Below are 21,674 nucleotides of genomic sequence, written 5' to 3' on the forward strand. Positions count from 1 at the left end.
CTCGCAGAGGCGCACGAGAGAGGATACGGAAATAAATCGTACGAGGAAACAGAGAAGTTTGTCTTGCAGGGACTAAAAATATGGATGCAATTTGTTTTTGCCGCCTCTTAGTCAGATTAGAGAAAGAGAATCCTTCCGTTTCTTTCCTCGTGCTCCGTGGAAATTAAAATGAAGGCGGACGCAATTACGCGGGGAAATAAAAATGTAAACCAGCCGTATGGATTTTCGATGGAAATTGCGGAGGAGTGGCTATAAATTTTATAGAATTGCGGAAGGATCGCTATTGGACGGAATGCAGGAAAACGGAGCTAATTAATTAACGGAGATCCTTTCTTGGGGCTTAATTTATTCACATTCATAATGAATTTTCGCTGTTCCGCGAGCTTTCAATTTTAAATGTAAATCTTTTCTTAAAAACTAGCTTTATCAAGAAGACCTTTTGAAAGAAATAGCAAGCAGGTATATTAGTAATTAGAATAAATTCTAGTTGAAGATATGATATGGCAATAGGGGTAAAGTAAATCTAAATACTTATACAAATTGGATACCATAAAGACATTCCAGAGAATAACAATTAAAATTTGAGGATTCTTTAAGTCTGACTATATTTAAGATCAGACCACTTCTACTAATTTATTGAAATTTAGTTCCAAGTAACCAGTACCTCCTTTATCATAAAAATTGTAAGGAACGCTATATCTATTACAAAAGCAAATATTCAGTAAAGTATCTCCATAAATTTTTAACATAACATTCTCGCGGAATTACACGAATAAATATATTTCTTTTAAAACAAGGTTACGACCACTTCCTCGATAATAAAGGTACAGTAAAGACACGTTTCCTTTATCCAAGAATATTTTACCCGAGAAAGAAAAGCAACGTCGCTCGTCTATAAATTGCATGTTCCGCGAAAATGACAGAAATACACAGAAATTAATGGTATTTCGCTGGCAAAGAAGTAAAAAGAAACAGCGATAATCTATTTCGCGCACGTATTTCGTAATATAATCATTTACAAAACACGCAAGCATACGTATCCTCGTTCACGAGAGAATTTCTTTGAGGAAGCAGAAAAGCACAGTGAAAGAAGAGCCGAAAGTGAATCAAGGGAGCATTCACGAGCTTTTATGGTTTTTTGAAGCCCGCCATGTGCCCTCGGGCAGCAGACAATATTCGCGCGCCTGTACATTTATGGTTATTAAAATTAACGTCGGTGGGAGTGCCGCGGGAAATGTGTTTAGTTCGTGCAAATGAATTGAAAATCTGTTTCGTCGGCAAGAACAGAGGAGTGTGTCTCTATTCGAGGGGAGGAGACAGGTTTTTAAAGCCGACACGTGAGAGCGAGATTTTGACCTATTTCCTTTGTCCTCGCCGCTCTCCGCGTTGGAATAAATATATTAAAAAGGCGAAGAAGTGGAATGGGTAAAAAAACCTGTGTGTTCCACCAAGAATGAAAGAGATGATTACCGACGATGCATTTAATTTTTATACCGACCATGTTTCGGGACTTCTTTATTAGTCCTCATACACTGCTGAACGAAATTATAACTTCGCCTCAGTTTTTGATTCAGAAGTTAAAATTTGATTTCAATTCTTCAATTCTTCAATTCCTTCAATTCGAAGTTTCAATTCTTCTTTTCATTGGACTACCTAAACGTTTATTTAGTGATAGGTTATTTTGAATGAATTTTGCACTATGAAGGATCGATACGAAATAAAATGAAGTGTGTCTGACTTGACGTACTCTGTTGACTTATTCTACTGATTTCGCTACGCCTTATCTGATTCCCGATATCAGTAGAATAAGACTCCTAGTCAGACACATTTCACGTGCATAACTATTTATCGAATACATAGACTCCAATGTAGTACATAACAAAATGCTTAATATTTAATAAAATTCATTAATACTTTTCTAATAGTTTCCAGATATTTATTGTTATCCAATGTCGTAATACTTTTAAGCGACGCTGTATATAGATGCTTATAAACAGTTTCAATAGCTAACAGTTTCAAAGTATGCATGGCAGACAATACTATGAAACCAATTTTTGTATCATTTAAAGTATCTGTACATAAAGAATGATTATAACGATATGAAAACGTATTATGTCCCAGCTCGCTTTTAAAAAACAATTAACAGAGACTGAAATCAGTGCGCACTATTTAAGAACCGTTATTACCATTCAGGATCGTCCACAATGAAGCTGTAAAAGAAACTGCGCGCAAAGCATCCACACGAGATATCGAATAGGATTTTCCATTCAGTTAAACTTCCTGTTAATCGAATAAATCCCTTTGGTTCGCCCACAGCGGGTATCGCAAGATTAAACGATACGTCCAGAAACCTCGACGGGCTTAAAAAGTTCCATTGTTCCCTTTGCCCGCTGCCATTATAATCCACGACCACTTTCTATTAACGAAAGAAAGTGGAGACAATTTTCCTTAACGATCTTTTGATAGTCGACATTAAAGAGAAATCCTCCGTAACGCGACCCGTCGACTAGTAGCTCGGTGTCAGCCTGGTCGGTGAAATAAAAAGGAAGCACATGGCTGAACATCTGAAGTTATTCAATGAACAAGCAGAGCAGCTAATCCGAAAAAAAGGAGGGAAAGATTGAGTTGAGCGAGAGGAGAACGATAATAGGAAACGTAGAATTACTTTGTTTATAGAAAAAGAATATAGAGCAAGTTTCTGTTTCTATTAATTTTTTAACAATATAGATAATCAGTAGCACCTACTTTGAAAATTTTCGTTTCAGGTGAAATAATAAAAAATTAAGCATATTTTGTCCTATCCTTTTTTATTCTTCATTGGAGGTATTATATATTTGAGGAGTTTAGTTTTTTAGTGTCTCTATTGGGTAGAGTTCTTAAAATAATGGAGTTAAATTTTATTTCCTTCATTTAATTCCAACTTCTTTCTAACTTCTAACCTTTTTGTGCAAACTCTGTTGGCTTTTTTTCTTTTATACGAGTCGTTCTTTCCCAGAACAGGCTGAAAAAACGAACAGAGTTTCGCAATCAACGTTAACAAGAAAGACCAAATTTTCGCGCCAGCGACAGAGTAGATTTTTGAAGAGAAGGATTTTTATTTTAGCATTTTAAGCGAAAAGCGAAGTCTTTTCTTCCCCCAGAGGTTTCTCGAATTCAAGTAGCTTTTCTCCTACCCTTTTCACGCTTGCAAATTCTACAACCGTAGGCGTCAGCTTTGTTTTTATTGCGCAGGTACTTTGACGCGAAGCGAAAAGAGATACGAGAGCTTGGAGAAGTATCTGTAATTCGATTACGAGGAGCGTTGCGACGAATTGCGTGGTGGAACTTAGGTGCCAGTTATTCTTTCGTTTTATATTCTTCGTGATATCACTGACTTCGTACAATAATTAAATCGTAACAACATTTAAGTATTGTATAGGAAATTGTGCTTGGTGTTAAAGGTATACTTTATAATACTTTCAAGTTAATGTAACTTGCTTACTTGAGCTGTATAGACTTAGAATAATTACAAAATGCCAGATAAATTCTAAAACTTTTACTAGTTTACTGCGAAGAGTGTCGTAAAAAGAAGATTCAAGTCTCAGAGAGTGGATAGTAGGTACTCATTAAACTGAGTGAAAAGTGCTGAGAGTAGGTCGCAAACTTAATGCTGTCAAAGTTGGAGGCCATTTTCAATTTTATTAAGTGTCCCACAGAATTTAATACTTCGTCAAAAAATCCTAGTTTCTGCATAAAAGCTGTTTCCCACTGATCGTAACGAGAAAAATATTACAAATTTTGTTCCACAATATGAATCCTTATGAGTCTCACCAATTACATGATCTCTTGTTGCACAATACAATAATCCCATTTTTATTCATTTATGAATAAAAATTAAGATAGTGACAATATTAACTCTTTTATCTAGGTTCACGAAGTTAACTTTACTCTCTTCAGTAAATATTACTCATCAATCATTCTCTTCCAATAAAGGTAGTGTAAACGACTTCTGACAAAAATTCTCGTAATATGTAGGATTTCAAAAAATCTTAGCTCATGGTTGGAAAATGTATAGTAGTTATTTCCACGGCTGACGAAGGCGTGGGAGGAACCATTCTCCCAGAAGACTTTCTGATAGCCGTGTTGGAGCGGATGCTCTCGACCTCAGCCCTTTTTTCTGCTTCGTGCCGAAGTACCCGAAGAATAAAAACGAAGTGTACGCGAGCCGAGAATGTTTAAGGGTGCTGAACACCGAGTGGCGAGGGCGAAGCGCATTTCTAACGCTCGCGACACGATCTACAGAAAACGGTTCTAGAACGAATCGTTTTACTTAAAAAGAAACTTCAAGGAAGTATCCTCCTTCGATGCATTCCATGCATTCGTGCATTGGGCAAATTTTTAAAGTTATCCACCTTTTCGAGGCTAAATTGCCTGTAAAAAATTATTCTACTACATACTTTAAGTCGTTCTTATTCGTAGGAACACGACTTGCTTCCTTTGAGATTAAAAAATGTATATTATTATTATTCATTGGTATATATATGATTTTTAATAGTGGTCAAGTATTGACTTTTAGAATGGTATACAATGCATCAAAATTTGAATTTATTTAACAAATTTTTTGACTTGCCACGAGCCACTGAAAAAGTATTATTTTTATTGACTCGATAAAGTGTTTTTATTCTACATTTTTGGTTTTATAAAATTCTAAAGCCATTTTAAATTGAGATGATGCTATATTTTATGACACGATACAGCTATTTTATAGAAAATAGAAAATGTTATAATACGTTTGATGTATTAGATCAATTTTCCAATCAATCTACTGCTTCAAAAAACTGAAACACTTCAAACTCTACTTGAAAGAAGTGTTTTCAAAATTTAATATTTTCTGAAAAATTCCTGGTTTTCACACGCAATATTTTCTCGTCGATGACAAATTTCATTTCACTTCAAAAGTACTAATTTTTTATACAACCATCCAGTGGATATTTTCCAATAATCCTACTACTTAAAACTACTGTAAAATCAACATAAAAAAGGCTGAAACACTCCAAACTCTACTTGAAAAAGGAAAACCTACAATTCCAATAAGTGCTTTGCAGAATTTACTATTTCTTCAAAAATTCCTAGTTTTCCCATAAAAAGTATTTTAAACTTCCCACTTCGAACAATTTTTATTCCACTGTAAATCCCTTAACTTTCTATAAAATAAACCCATCTAACTAGTATTTTCCAATCGACCTACTGCTTCAAACTACTACATAAAATCACTGTAAAAAACCACTCTGAACTGTGTATAGGTGCTGAAAAGAAACCTATGTTCCCAAACCGATTCACAGTAGTATAACCCAAGCGAAGGTCTGGCGTCGAGGGTTCAACGATACGTTTCCCAGTTTTCGTCAACTGTACGTCTCTTTCGTGGGCAGGTGGTAGGACGACAAGCGAGACGATCGATGAGTCTCGTTTCACCATCTGTTCTCTTGAACTACTTTGAAGCTCGATTCAACGTTCCATACTTGGCGCATAACTTACTCGGCCCCCGTCCGCCAACTGCATTAAGAGCGTATTTTTTACACACGCGACCGCCTACGCGAGATTCACAGGAAAGATGGTGAGATGCAAAGGAAGGCGCTGGGAAGGGGCGAGACTTGTTAACTCGCTTCGATACCGCCCGCGCGAATATATTATTCCACGTTGGTCTCGTGAAACGCGAGGGCGTCCCTTTGTTATCGATGAAATGGATTTCGCCAGCTGGCCAGGGATGAATGGGACGAATATTTTAAATGCCGCCAGAGCTGGCACTCGACGAAGAAATAAAGAGCCGAGGGACTCGAAGGAAACGATACGGCCTGAGTTGCTGCGCTTCTTTTGTTCTTTTCTTTTATGTGGAAGATCGAGAGATTGAGTAGAGCGCGAGAAAAATAATTTTTCCTTGGATTCGCTTAATATTTCCCCATTTGTTCGAGCTTATATGTTTCTTAGTTATTTTCGAGGTGCAATATTGTATTTTATCAGTTGGAGAGTGATAAACGTATACTTATAAGAGATGAGGATTTTTTGTAATTATATCTCTCATTTATCTTTCTTGAATTTAAAGTGAGTTCTGATTAGATATTTCGGGGGAACTTAATTTTAGGAATGTGGAAGGAAAGTATCAGTTTGCAAGGAGTTCTATAATGTTTTCTGTAGACGAAGTCCTGGAAAATAATCCAATCTAAAATTTAACGAAAAGAGGACAATCAAGAGACCCGTTCCCCTTGTCTTCTTTCAGAAGATGTTTTCCTTCGAATTCGGACCAAATGGTCCCCGCCACCAAGCAGTCTCTTAATAAGGACTCTGAGAAATGTGTTTCTTTCATCGACCCAATTCAAGAAAATCCGATAAGTCCAAGCGTAATAAAAAAATTTAATTTATCCCGCAGGGACGTGCTTCTATGATTGATAGTGTGAGACGTCTTGTGCTAAAACGCGAAGATGAGCGACATGAATAAATCGATATTGAATGATTAGCAAACTTGTCTGATCGACTTCGTTTATATGCAAAGTGAAAAGGATTTCTTTGCCTGCTTTCTATAACCATAAACCGCGCAACTTCCTTCCTTTTAATGAATTATTAATTTTTTAACGATGGAGAACAGATCACCTATTTTTCTAGTTACAGGATTTAAAAAATTTGTACCAGTGATTGCATATTAAAATACTGAAGAATTCTAAAATTCGAAGGTTTTGAATTTAAAAATTGAAAATCCCTGAATTTGAGAATCCCACGATTTGAAAGACCAGAAGTTCAGAAATACAAAACTTCAGATTAAACGAAACCAGGATAATGACATTTTCTCAGATCCCTTAGAGAAACTCTGAGACAACTAATGCTCAGCGTGTACCCACTTTCACAAGTTTCTATATGCAAATGCAAACACAAGCGTGCAGCAAAGGGATTCACTGAGCTAAGTGCCTTTAATATTATGTATTATCCAGGAATAAATAATTCGGCCCAGAAACGAAGTAGTTCGTTTGTGGGTCTCGAAAAGGATGAAAATGCAGGTCTGCCTGCACGTGCGCCGATGCATACAAGGTCGCAAGAAGCTAGCGCCTTCATTCGATAAATGAAACTTTAATCTCCGTGGAAATAAGGTCAAACTTGAAGTGACGACGCGAAGTGGATTCATCTCTGCTTTGGTTAAACAGTCAAGCGCTTTTAATAATTACGAACTGCGACATATTGGCCGCTTTTAATTATTACTTCAAACCTATAACTTTCGCTTTGCACAGTAATCGAACGAAGCAAAACGTGTCACGTTTCGTCCCTTTGAAATTACACGACCCTGCACGAAAGACCAGTTTTATGGTGTAACCGATTCATAGTAATGGAATATTTGAAAGGAATACCTACTTCAAATTTCATATTTTCTCTTAGAGACGCTAAAATAAAAACTTATTTCTGAAATGTGTAACCTAAAGACATCTCACAAATTACGAATGCATTTCCATTTTTATATTAAAATTAAAGATATCAAGTGAGCATTAATTACACAAATAGTAAGAAAATCGCAGCAGTGTAGTTATCACAGTTAATTAATGCTTTAAGTACACATGAACGAAGTTGATTCACTGTACACTAGACATCATATGGAATTCAAGCATGAATGATAAAGATATAAAAAATATTAATAACATTAAGATATAATATCAAACCCAATAGCTTTGGAAAATAATTTAACGAAAGGAAGCAAAATTTTAATTCCATTTTAATTAATTAGATAACATTACAACTTCGAAAATATTCCATTACAAATAAGCTTAAATTGAGTCCAACCTAGAAAACAAGTTTCATGTTGAATTCTAATTTCCCACTTTAATTTGATGCTTTAATAATTCGTTTATGGATGTCAGAGAAAAGGGGTTGCACGAACTTCCATCATTCTTCATTATAGACTCAGAAGGTTGCAGAAGTGAAGTGCGCCAGTGAAGCGTGTATTGGATGTCGTCCAAGGAATCGACGAAAACGCCGCCGTTATTAGGATAATACTCTAAGATATCGGGCAAACAGGCTCTGGGACAGTATATCAGCACGAAGCGATTAATCTTCGCCCAATATATCGATCCTGTAGTAACGACGCACAGACTAATTATCGTCGGTCCATTAGGCCACCGTTGCCTCTACACTTCCGTTTTATCACTGCGAGGGAACTGTTGCATTTTTTTCAATTAATCAAAATCGCGAATCTGAAACTCGTCTGTTGCGGTTATTGATAAAACTGTCGTTTGTCACTCGAGTTTTCGTTGAAATGCTTCTGCTGACGATGGCTCTCTATTAGTCATTGTGAATATTGATGGTCGTACAAAAAGGAAATAGAAAAATAGTGTAATTTTAAAGAATAATTATTATAGATATAAGAAGCAGATGTAGTGGGGGATATTTAATTAATTTAACTGTGATGACGAGTAGTCGATCAGGCTTGTGACGTGAAGGGACGAAGGGACATTGTAAACTTCCTCTCATATCCGAATCCCTTCAGCTGTGATATATCCTGACAGCTTCGACGTTGATTCTACGGTAATAGATTGTCAAGTAAAAAGTAGAACAAGTCCAGTTTACTGATATAGGATTCTTTGTAGATAATAAGATCTTCTAAAAAGTAAGATCTATGGGATTTCTAAATATTAAGCTTCTGGAGACGAGTCCTAATTTTATAGTGGAATTTATGGTTCTAGAATAGAAAGTGTTAAATTTGAGGTGCCTGTAGTTAGAGATTCTAATAGATTAGACTAATTAAACTCTGATAATCAAAATATAAAATTGATAATCTGATAATACAACAAAATTTCTTACATCTAAGAAATCAAAGAGTATGTAGTTTTCCAGGTCCATAATTCTAAACTCTAGAATATCATAATGCAAATTTCTTGTATCTAAGGATCCAGAATTCAAGTGTCTAGAGTCGAGGATCTGGACTTCCAGAGTTTGTGGCACTGAAGTCTTAAGCCTTGGAACGAAGCATCTGAGGATCCTAGAGTCGAAAGTTCATACTTCCAAGTTCTGTGGTTTCTCAAATTTTCAGTGTCTAATGACCCAATTAACTACTAGATCTAAGACCAATGATCAAATTAAGAACTAGAATTCTAAGGTCTATGACTCCAAAAGTATTTAGTGTCCAATATCTTAAATTACAGACTAGGTTTCCAGAATTCAGAGTCCAAGCTTCTAGGATCTTTGATTCCAAGAATTTTTATTACCGAAGATCCTAAATAAGAAGCTAGCGTTGGAGAATCCAAAGTCTAAACTTCTAGAATCTATGATCCCAAGAATTTTCATTATCCAAGATCCCCAAAAACTGTAAGTTCCATAATTTAAAGTCCAAGCTTCTAGGATCAAAGATGTCAGCCTTGAGTAGCCAACTTTTAGCATTCAAAATCTCAAACTTTCAAAATCCAGGATCCCAGGGCCCAAAGCTCCACACTCCAAGGTCACAAAACCCAAAATTCTGAACTCTAAAATCTAGAATCCAGGCTTAAAAGTTCCAAACCTTCAGAATCCACCACATTGAAACACACAAGTTTAGAATCCTTGACTCTAAAGTTCAAGGTCCCAACTGGATCCCAGAATATCAGAGCCCAAGGACCCCAATCGAAGAATCCACTCCCTAGGAGTATCATTTACTCATCCACATAGGATTTCTTCAGTCTGATAGCTCAATCCACTCCTATCTTCACCCCTCCCCAGCGATTCGATGTTTCCATCGCCCCAGTCATTCTTATCCGACCAACCCGACGAGTCACTGCGCGTCAAAAGTAATTAAACTACAATCGTGACTAATGGCGAGCCAGATAACTGGTTCCACGCCGTTCGTGACGTGCCTAGTCTTCTGCAACTGCGTCCCGACGTTCTGGGATTCGCCCATGGAGAACCGTGTTTCTGCACGTGCAATTGCGCGCAGCCTCGAGACTGATTCAGTTTGATCGAAACTGTAATTTCGCGGGCCACGTGTGAGCCGCGGGAGAGGTGTACAGGAAATATCGAGTGGCTGGTGTTAGAACGCATAATGTGGATACGATACGACTGGAAATGGAACGATGGGATCCATTCTGCGTTCCTCCGAGTCTCTTGGATTCGAAACTTCGTATTTTCCTGTGGTAAAGAAAGTTCCTTCAGAGATTACGCTAAGACTGCACCGTGAATGCCTTCGATTCGAAGCATCCGTTTCGTTTTTAGACGCTCCAGAACGTCTACGTGGCTTCAGTAGTTCAACGAAGTGACACACGTGCGAGATGAGTCTCTGGGACTCCTTAATATCTTCTTTGAATTCGAAAATAGGAATGGAAAATAAATTGAGAAGACCTGAGAGATGATGATAATTCTGGATTACTTGTTTTGAGTAATTTTATGCTGTCTTTAGAAGGTTCTATTTTTAGTAGAATAAATTTTTATGTTTTGACTTTGAAGCTTCATATCTTTTGAGATTCTTGGATTTCCTTGTGAAACTCTATGTTTTTTAATTTAAAGTTACTTCGAGGTCATGTTAAGAATATTCTAAGATTATGTTGCGTATTTTAAAATATTTTAATATTATGCAAGCAAGACACTTGCTTAATAATTAAGGTTAATTTAATCACAAACATAATACATAAGAATAAAATGAATAATTAGTATTCCCTATTCTTGTGATTTACTACTCCATAAAATTGTTAGAAGCACTTTCACTTTATAGGATATTCTCGCAGTTGTATATAAACTTTTCTTTTACAATGTAGTAAGCAAAAATTGATGTCGGAGGAAACTTAGGAAAGAGAGTTACTTCACTCGTCGACTGAATAAATTCCTCAACTACGAAACAGGGTAACTCCACGATCTACATGATGTTCAACAATTTCCATCATAGTAGAGTACATAGAAAAGTAACAGTTCCTTCTTGATACAGTGTTAACCAGAAACAAAACCACCAAACAGTAAAGCAAGGGGAATTCAGTTATGAAGTTTTCATCTCACTGTAGTTACCAGCATCTCCTTTTGTATATCTGGTGTTGCATCTTTATTACGTACGTTTCACTGTTATGGACGATGCAAACTCGTACTTCTAGCAAGTACAAGTTCGCGTAGAACAATCTGTAATTGCGGCTGCTCCGCTTTAGATTTCACTTCGGTACGTAAACAGAATCGTAACGTTAGAATCTTGGAGTGCATCTCTGCGATGACACGATTATAGCAACCCAGGAACATCTACTTAATTGTTTAACGAGAAAATGTTATGATGAATTTAAATTTATTAGTCTCTCAATGTTATCTCATAATTCTGCATTCAAGTTTATGCTCATGAAATTCTGAATTAATATTCTACTTTAGAAAAGAATTAGAACAGTGACATAGAGATCAGAAAATTAGTAGAGGTGACAGTAATGAGCACGGAATTATAAGAAGAAGGAGTATAACATTATTAATACTTCGGTACAATTACTGGAAATATGGCTGACTCACAGGTTCATTTACATGTTTACATGCAATACATTGAGAAAACGAACTGTAAAAATTACTGAGTCACACTTTCTTTGACTTTCGTGGTATATCAAACTTTTATGATTCTACTTATCTTTACTTTCTTTAATCCTTACAGAAAAGTCAAAATATATTCATGATCTAACTAAGTAAACATACTGTTCATGAATCACTGTAAATCTATTTATCCTCGATGAAGGAAAGCCCAAATAACTCGATTCAAATCAAACAATCACAAATTAACAAAATTTTCACAATCACAATCTTCTTCTTTTTTCTATTTATCTTTTGAGATAGAACTAACATCTTGTCATAAGTATTTATGAATATCTATCTTGAAAAGCAGAATATTTTTATCGTGACTACGACCACAAATACGTATTAATCAACCATCCTTTGTATGAATGTAGTCAATTGAATTCACAAAGATGAAAACCATAAAAATAGTAATACATTTTTTAAAAACTCAGTTCTTTATTTAGAAATTTAACTTTACTAATATACCATAAAAGAAGTAGAACTCCGTCGTTAATTATCTAAAAATCCTCCAGCTTGAATCCTCATCAAAAAATAATTCAATGAAGAAAGAAGGATTCGAGTATCACGAAAAGCTTCAGCAAGGCACGCCAGTTATGTTCGAAAGTTTCTCTTTGAAGTACCATCCGATTGCAGTTTTGTGGACGTCAAAGTCCACAGCGAAATCCTCACCCCCATTTCTTCCTCCTCCTCTCTGTCCACGAGTCCTGATTAAACGACCTCTCGAATAGCATTCCAATTACAAGTTCGACAGCATTTTGCGCCCTGCCCTAACCTATCATCGTTCACACAACGATCGTGTTCGCAAACGTTGGCGACTCTGCACGCAGACGCTTGTCGGAAGCCATGGTGAGGCCTTGATTACTCGACCAACCAAACATCGTTGTTCGAGAGGCAAACAGAAGGCTATTCCAAACTAATAAAGGCTTCACTCACGCCGCGAGATTTTCCCAAGAACCTTACCATCGACTTTCGTTCGACGAAATAGTCAGAAATATAAACTAGGAGACTGTAAGACTGAGATAAAGACTGTGAAAATTCGCTGAATTGTACGATGTAGGAAAAAGTCGTATATCTCAGGAATGTTTAGTAAGCGCTATCTATGGGGGTTGAAATCGCTTCGTGGGGTCGAATGTGCTTCTAGTACTGTAGAATTGAAATCGATTAACTTTGGAAGTCATTCGTAAATCGTGTATCTAATGAACGTAATAATCATAACTTTAGAGTGTAGTCTAACAATGAGATAAAAATACTGGAACTAATGTGAAATGTGAAACGTCATATTTTTGAGATCTGTAAAACACTGAGGCTGTGTAGAACCCAATTATAGAATTCAGAATATTAGTTTTATGAAAACGTATCGAGTATAATCAAATTTGAGATGATTTTGCATCACAGAATTTAACAAAAATTAAGAACATCCATGTTGCAATTGTTAATATTGTTTCTAGCTATTACTACATTATTTTTCATTGAATACTAGAAAATTCGAAATAATCCTCAGAACAGGCTGTCAATGATCTGCAGATTTTTCGAACACAAATCTCATCATTATTCCTACTTATTATAAATATTCTATCACACAGAATCATCCCTTAATTGTCTTCCATTCGTTATCAGCTCCCTACATAAACTATTAAAAAAAGTTTCCACACATCACAAAAAATAAAATCGAGCAAGTTTCACATTTCAAATATACGACACAAAATTCAATTTAAAAGCCACCCGTCAATCTGAAATAGGTACTGAATTTCAGAGAAAAAAATCAGGAACCTTCCATAGAAATATATTTCATACGAAATATCTCTGTACCGTAGTTTACAAAATTTTATTTCACAGAAGGCTTAATTTTACACCCTCTGTCGGTCCAGATTACCGACCCTCGTCAAAACTACCCCACCCACACTAGAAGCTACCATGTCCCTCATAGCGTCGCCGTGAGACGGTGCCAGCAGCTGCTATAAAGGTAATAAATGTGCCATGGCGGAAAAAATAAGAAGCCCGTAGGCGTGATGAGCTCCAGAGACACGCGACAAACGATCGCGATGTTTAAAATGGGTATTGCTCTCGAGTTTCAGCTCGAATCGCGACCTCTTGGATGCTGGCTAGGATCACGGTCGCATCGTGTAACACGAAGCTCTTTTACGAGTGCCATACTCCTTCCTTTGCCTTTGTATAAGCTCAGTTCGTCGTAAATCAAACGCGCGCCAGGCTTTTTTAGGGTTCCAAGCTGCACAGATTGACTCGGTTCTTTGACTGCGAGGTGGTTTCGAGTGTCGATAAATCAGGCTTTACGCTAGGAGCGTTTTAATTTCCTCAGTTCAAGGAGAGGCAGAATGAATCAAAGAGATTATCGAAAAATTTAGAGCGTAAAAGACTAGACATTTATGAATTCGTGAGATACTTAAATGTGCAAAAAAGTATAAAATGCATACATAAATTTGTGAAAATATGTCTGTCTTAGGACTTATTCTACTGTCGATGTGCATTAGTCAAATCAGACATAGTGAAATCAGTAGAATAAGTCTTAATCAGACATAGTGAAATCAGTAGAATAAGTCTTAATCAGACACAGTGAAATCAGTAGAATGCATCACAAGTCAGACACAGTGAAATCAGTAGAATATGTCTCAAGTCAGACTCAGCGAAATCAGTAGAACAAATTCTAAATCAGACAAAATTCACGCATATTTTAGCCATTTCTCCAATAATTAATAACTCTAAAACAAAACCCCAAATGCAAGATCGTCTATCTTCTTTCACTCTTTAAAACTTCTGATACCTGTGGTTAAACACTGTATAGAATATGTAAAGACAATCAGAATATTATTTTCAGAAGATGAGAAAATTCCTACTTAGATTCCATCTCTTTAACTTCCTTTATAAAAAGAAAATGAGATTAAATAAATACCTATAATCTACATACTAGAAATATAAAATGAGTACACGAGCTCTAGTAAATTATATCGCAGTAAAACTTGGTCCAATAAATTTTGAAATTCGAATAGAAATCGTTTAGGTTTAATTGAAGTACAGACATTAAAAAATGAGCGTGGCTGAGTTTGTCGGCGTATATTGCGAAACTATAAAGCACTTCCTAATGAATTAGAATTTTTAATAACTTTCTAGTTTAGTTCTCTTCTATTGAAATATTGACGAACAACGGTACAGTATTTTACATCTCATGATTCAGAAACATGTTTCGAAAATTGTAACTTTCCTCGATGCAACTTTTCTATTCATCTACATCTCATACAAAATAATTAAAAATGAATAAAAAACATGTCTGAAATTCTGCGAAAAAATTGTAAACTACATGTCCTTCTCTTTCTTTTCTCTAAAAGCGACTGAAACTGCTACAGTATCTTTCTCCCTCGCACTCTTCACTCGTGATCTATAGGATCACAGATTTTCGTCGAAACAAAAACTCTAGATTGCCAAAGTTACAGCTAAAGCTACTACGCTCCGATCGATACCTCTCAAAACTGAATTCTCTCTTTTTCACAGACGTTTAGTTGGCGAAACTGTTTGTCGGTTTCGTGCGCTGCGTTTGCTGATCGAAGGATTTAATCAAATGCATTCGTGTCACGTTTGACCGACCTTTGAAGACTAATCGTCCACTAGAATCGGTGAACAAATAACTGAAACTCACTGTAGTTTATATATCCCCTATTAACATTTGACTTCATGACAGTTCATCGTGAAATAATTTCTAACACTGTGACTATCAAATCAGCTAACATAATTGACAGGATTTCTTCTCCAAGAATCGAACAAACTACAAATTGATACTTCTTTAAATTATAAATCTTCTCAAAAATTGTCATTTTTACCTCTCATATGGAATCAAGTTACTATCCTTCGTATCAAAAATTAATCTTCATAAAAATTCAGCTGTACAAATTGCTGAAGTGTATCACAAGAAACTAACTCCTCCTAACGTAATAAAAACAGTATAAAAATACTTTGATCTAATGAAATAGTAAAAAGACTATATTCTACAAAGAGGAAGCATCCCTAAAGTTAGCTCTTAGAGCAAGGCATTCCCCAATCTTGAATGGAATTTCAGTCACTTTGACCCTCCCTCTGACCCATCATCGTTCCTCAAAGTCTACTTAGAGACATTGAACAGACGATTCTAGCACTTTCGAAGTTCTTTAGCGGAGTCGTGAGAAGACAGACCGTGGATGACAGAGTATCTTGAAAGTTTTACCTGAGATCGTTGCCCCTGGCCCTCCTGATCCCGCGCGACGAGTGTCGGGGTGGTGGACTGCACCTACAGTCACAGTGCATCACACACAGAGCGACGCTGGTCGCGAGAGTCACTACGAAAGGTGCCGCGAAGAAGTGTATGATGGTGGTGACCTGCGCCTCGCGGTTATAGTTCGCCATCACTATGCTGCCGTTCACGCGGCTGTAATGGCAGGGGAACCTCGCGCCCTCGTAGCCCAATTCGCGTGTGAAGTTGTCGCAATTGACGATCGGCGGATAGCCGCACCCTTTGATGTTCACCAGCAGCACTGCCTCGACGTCGCCTGGCGTAGGCACTGTGAACATGGTAACGTTTCACCTGTTAGGTTTGTCAGAAGAAATGGAATAATCGATGCTCGGAAAGAGAAGATGTTTTAGAATTTTTGGGAGTACAGAAAACTGTTGGAAAAGTGGGTCTGGATAGGAACGTACCGATCAGGCAGAGGAACTGTCTCGAGTTCAACATTTTGAATTCTATTTTTTTCTTTTTTGAGTGGAATGTCTGGTAATATGTAGATTCGCTATTTTTTTAACTTTATAAAATACATTTTTGAGTTAACTTTAAAGAATTTAAGTATGTGTAATGAGGGTGTAAATAATGTTCTTTAATATCGAGGAGTTTTATTTTCTCTTTATTTGAGTATTTCAGGTTTTATACTTGTAATAGCGTCCTGACGAAGTTTTGATATGATTTGTCAGTCTTAATCTGTGTCTTGAAATTCTTAATAGGAAACGTATTTAAGTTAAGTATGCGATCTTACTCGAGACTTTAGAAGCATATAGTGATCTATCAGAATATGAATTAATCTTAGGAAAATGTCAGCTATGAACTGAATGTTAAAGAAACGCAAGTCTATAAAGTATAATAGAAAACTTAGTAAGGTGGTGAATGAACAAGTATTGAGATGTTTTTCAATTTCTCTTCTATCTGAAGAGCGAAGATATCTTAATCTGGGGATTAAGATTTTGAGGCTGTGAGAGTTTATAAACTAGATGGGTGATTTCAGCACATATGTTCTCCATAGTTTGGCAAAAAGGAAAGAAGATTAAAGGATTACAAACGCCTCCTTTGACGTATTTTTAGTCAAATGGATAGTATACTTCATTGAAAAGATCTTCCAGTATAATAAGGTCCTTTCATCTTATTCATTTTTATCAAACCTCGTACCACAGTTTATTCCATACTAGCATAATTTAATCAAAACTAAACTTCTAAAAATAAAAATTGTCCTTAAGGCATGATATTATATAATATCACTTCTAGTCCAAAACTTCCCAAAAAAGATAGACTTCAATCCTAATCTAGCAATCTCTCTTAAAATTATATCAAACTATGTCCCCATGAAACCCCAATGAACCCTGAGTGACCCCAAAATCAGCCCACAAGTGCACTTCCAGTAGTCACTTGAAGTGTCCTCAAATAATAGAACATTATCAAAGTTAAAATCTCGAAACCTCAAAATCTCAAACAACCAACATAACTCAAACTCAACCCATAACTAATCTACTACTACAATCACTCCAGCCATCCACCACTAAGTTCCTCACCCACATTCCACACAGTTCCAAAACACTCGGGCTACCATACCCCAAGAAACAACCTAGAGAGAAACTGAACTACTGCTCCTACAGCACTACTTCCAGCACAGCATCGTCAGCACGCCACTCCACACACAGTCTTCACAACCGCCCAGCAGAAGACCAGCAGGTCACCAGAGGGTCCTTACCAGAGGTGGTCGAGGTGTGCGTGACACCGGTGGAGTTGGAGCTCCCCCTACCCCCGGTGTCGTTCATCGTGCTGGCGTTGCTCCATGGTGTGTAGGTGACGTATATATGCGTACACCTGTAGACGTCGCTGGTGCATCCCTCGCGGCAGGAGCTCCACGTGCAGTTGAAGAGCCCGTATAGCTCCTCTCGCCTGGAGGTAGTGCAGATGACAGGGTCAGGCGAGAAATCGGCTGCCAGGGTGCTGATCGCCGGGTCGACGTAGAGCGGCACCAGGAAGAGGAGCGCCGCGCCGCCGGACGTCGCGACGAGGGCCAGCGCCGAGGTGGCGTAGAAGTTGAACCGCTGACGGCAGGTACGCCGTGGCGGTCGGCGCCGCGAAGCGCCAAACCCGAGCTCCAACAGCTTGCGACGACGTAGCTCCCGCTCCTGGAAGTCGTGCTTCTCGTTCTGCCGATGCTGCTGGTGCCTATGCTGGCCGTGGTGATCGCTCTGACACTGGACGCAGCTCGCCTCCAGCAGGAGCTCGGAGCTGCTCCCGCGCATCACCCGACCGCTCTCAGATAGCTGCCAACCGGGGCTTCTTCGGGCTTTCCAGGCGAACGATCGAGAGTGCTCGAGGACCCTTGTCTTCACTAGGACTCATCGAGTGCCGGCGAGGCTGCTTTGTCTGCTGACTCGAGGTCAGAGGCTGGATCGTTGGCGAGATCGACCGTCGGGGTCCCTCTCCCACGTGAAAGGAGTAGCTTTCTGGGCCGATTGATCGACTCTTCCCTTAGAGGGTCTCATCTAGCTGGCTCATACGGCGAACATATTAGGCCTCTGTGTCCTCGTTGGACTCTTTCAGCTGAATCTTGAACGAGGATCCTCTTGTATTATTAACTGCGATCGAACGTTCCATCTGAACGTTGTCGAGGACCGTATATATCCTAGCTACGATTTTCGTTGATTATTAGCCCGATCGTGAGTTCTTGGAACTGTGTTCAACTGGTCTAGGAGGACCGTAGACGAAACCAGCGATCCGGTTATCGTCCTATCAGGTGGCAGCGCGGAGTTTCATAGAAATCTTGTGAAAGTTCGGGGTAACAGTCGGCGCATATTTCATTAGTGCCGGTTCGTTCCCGTTTCCTCGGCTGTCCTTGACACGACATCGCGCGCGGATCAGCGAATCCACCGCTATCGCGTCATCTGTACTGTCTCGAGGAGGGCTCTCTTTTAGTTGAGACGCTACTGTGTTCTCGCGGAGCAAATAGGTCGACTATGCCTCGCGAAGTTATTCCCACAGCCAATCCGTTTTCTAGACGGACGAGCCCCGAGTTCTCGCCACTCTACAGCGTTCTCGTTTTATCGCTATGCATAATGACCTTGCACGTTTAAAGTTCTTTTAGGCTATCGAAGCGAGTCGATCGATCACGACCTTTTAGCTGTAGTCACGCTGTCGGGCATAGAGCATCTCGATGGTTTGCTCGACTCGGTCTTCCGATCGTTGAAAAGTTTCAAGGCCGTTATCTTTGCGCCAAGTACACCCTGTCAACTATCACTGAACCGTAATCAACACTCGATCGTCGATTCGATCCCAAGTTAGGCCTGCCTCGACTCATTCACTACGAGCACCGTACTCTGATCAGCAGATCCGTTCGGGGACACAGGACTCATGTCAGCCGACCGACAGGTCGCCTTCGCGATCCTAACATTTCGCGCACAGAACTGACTCATATATCTTCATCGAGAACACGCTCCTCCTGGCGCCTCCTCCCTCCCTATTCAGCGAATCGACCCACCGAGCAGAATCATCGAAGAAGGATCCTCCTGTCTAACGAGGTCGATGATCGATCGACCGTCGTTGCCATTAGCGCGTCTAATCAACAGGAGGCGTCTTGGACGAGGACGAAGAATAACGCCACTCGTGTCACGCGTCAAAGATCGATCCAAGCTTCTTCCTTCCCTTCGCGGATGGATAAGCTACTCTCTCGCCTCGGTCCTACTATAATCAAGGAAATCCGATCGCGAGCTTAACGAACGACAGAACGCCCCGACTCCCTTCGGCTAGATCGTCCATCGATCGGGTTATAGGATACAACTTCTTTCCTTCCTTCTCCCGTGCCAAACGAAGCTTCTGTCTTAAGTTACGAAAACAATCGTGCTCGCAACTGGTGCCGTCTCTGGCCGCTGTCGCTGCCACCTCCTGCCAGTGTTTACCTAGAGCATCCCAGTAGTCTGAAACGCGCGTCCAATGGGCGCGGGATCAAGGGATCCTCGATCGTTTCACCACCTCGTAGACCCGTCACTGTGCATTCCTTCCTCGGCGGAAGGGCTGCTTCACCAGCGATCCTAGGGAGGGACACCCGACACCTGACACCTGTCTACCCTCTGGGACACCCTTGGCCCGATTCCTTGATCACGGCCGCGCCGAGTGAGGGAGCTAGGTCTGGCCAGCCTGGATCCTTGTTACATCGGACACCTGCACCCCTAGCGACTCGCGTTCCGGCAGCATCCGCCTCGCGGATCGCGAGTTAAAGCGTGACTACTCGTCGAACCTCGGCCGAGAGTCCTCGACGGGACAAGCTTTCGGAACGAAGCGACAGGGCGGGGTTCCAGGCGCGCATGAGCGCGTGTTACCTCTTCACCCCTTTTGCCACCCATCCACCCCCACACGGTTGCGTTCCCCTTGTTTACGCCGCTGCCTCCGCGCTCCGTCCTTTTTACTCGTCTCCGAAGAGGCGGGGGCGAGCTCTCGTCCTCCCCGACCATTATCATCCTTTAATTGCGGACCATAATTAAGGCAATTTTTCGGCGTCACCTTTGCTACCGATGGTCTAAAGAAAGTTCCTTGGGGAGCGTGATTAAGGAGAAGGTAAAGGAGCGGAAATGTTTGGATGCGAATATCTGATGTTCATTTTAGTGGATCTCTCTGACTATGCTAATGACTGCTTTAATGAGTCGGAGGTGTCTGTGTAGGTGATGCTTAGTCGAGGGATCTTTTGGTTGGGAGTGTAAGAGGGTGGATTTCTTTTGAATATTTTTTATTTGAAAATTAGGCATGCTAGTTTGCTAGGATTTATACAATATTTTAAGCAGTTGGAAAAATTGTTTCGAATGGGAATATTGCATATTGGGGTTACTTTTTATTTTTGAAAGTTTGTCTGGAATACAGAGGTGGTCGGTTATGTTACGAATATCGGGTCTGTGCACGAAGCTATTCCTGAGAGGTTCGCGACTCTGCTTAGGGAATGGTAATGTGATACTCAAAAAAAGAAACCTGAAAATTTCTGGAAATAAAGAATAATAATGATTGAAATAAAGTAGAACATGTAGATAATCGAATATCTGAGTACTACATTATTTAAATCTTAACGTGTTGAAATATTTAGAAATATTAGAATATTAATGTAATTAAATATTGACCTATCTAAAAATTCGATATTTAACAAATATGAAAATAAAAGAAAATAAGAATTAGAAAATCAAAAAGTCAGAATTAATTGATTTGAGAGTAAAAAAACTGGAGAATTGAAACATAGCATATAAAAACCTGAGTAAAATGATTTATCTATATTTCTATTGAACACCACAGTCGATGAGTTCTAGTGTATCAGTATCACATTGAATAGACGAATTTTATTTTCAATATCCTTATCGCCAGTCCCTTTTCAAACGTGAATTTCGTTCCTGTGTGGAATTCCTTCGCTATAGAAATTTTCGTTAGATTTCTGCAACCACTCACAGCTGACTTCTTTTTTCATTCCACGTTGTGGCCAACTGAAATTCTTGACACTTCAGAAATTACTTCAACATCGTTGGATTCATTCTTCGACTTTTTCGTTTCGAGAGGAACAAGTGGAACAAGAGGGGAACTCTAGTATAAATCGACTTAGCCTGAGAATTGGATTTAAGTTTTTCTCTGCGGTGTTTTTTGGCTACAGAGGTCCAGAAAGTCGAATGAGAAATCGGATTAAAGGATTCCAGCGTAGCTGTTGCATTCTTTAATTCGACGATCGCCAGTGAAACTTGAGAGAAATCGAATATTTCTTTTCTCCCAGTGGAAGTCGATGGTTATCATTGGACGTTGGGGAAAAACGTTATGTCATGTTCACTGTACATACGGTGTCTCACGTACAGGTGTTACGTACGATCTGTCTCAGGACTTTTTAAAAAAGGGTAAAAAGGTGAAGTGGAAATGGGTTACGCAA

At 39.0% G+C, this 21,674-nt stretch overlaps 1 protein-coding gene across 1 annotated transcript in view; it reads right to left on the reverse strand.

The window, feature by feature from the left end:
• The window catches only part of Teh1 (tipE homolog 1 phospholipid transfer protein), a 47,401-nt gene extending 29,365 nt beyond the window's left edge, over positions 1-18,036 (reverse strand). Inside the window, exons 1-2 of the mRNA XM_076388885.1 lie at positions 17,487-18,036; positions 15,722-16,055 (exon numbers count right to left, since the gene is read on the reverse strand). Coding sequence (XP_076245000.1) covers positions 15,722-16,055; positions 17,487-18,030 — 878 coding nt within the window. The 5' untranslated portion in view covers positions 18,031-18,036. The remainder of the gene's footprint in view (positions 1-15,721; positions 16,056-17,486) is intronic.
• Positions 18,037-21,674: the final 3,638 nt, after the last annotated feature.

This window comes from Calliopsis andreniformis, chromosome 12, assembly GCF_051401765.1.
Source record: "Calliopsis andreniformis isolate RMS-2024a chromosome 12, iyCalAndr_principal, whole genome shotgun sequence".
NCBI lineage: Eukaryota > Metazoa > Arthropoda > Insecta > Hymenoptera > Andrenidae > Calliopsis > Calliopsis andreniformis.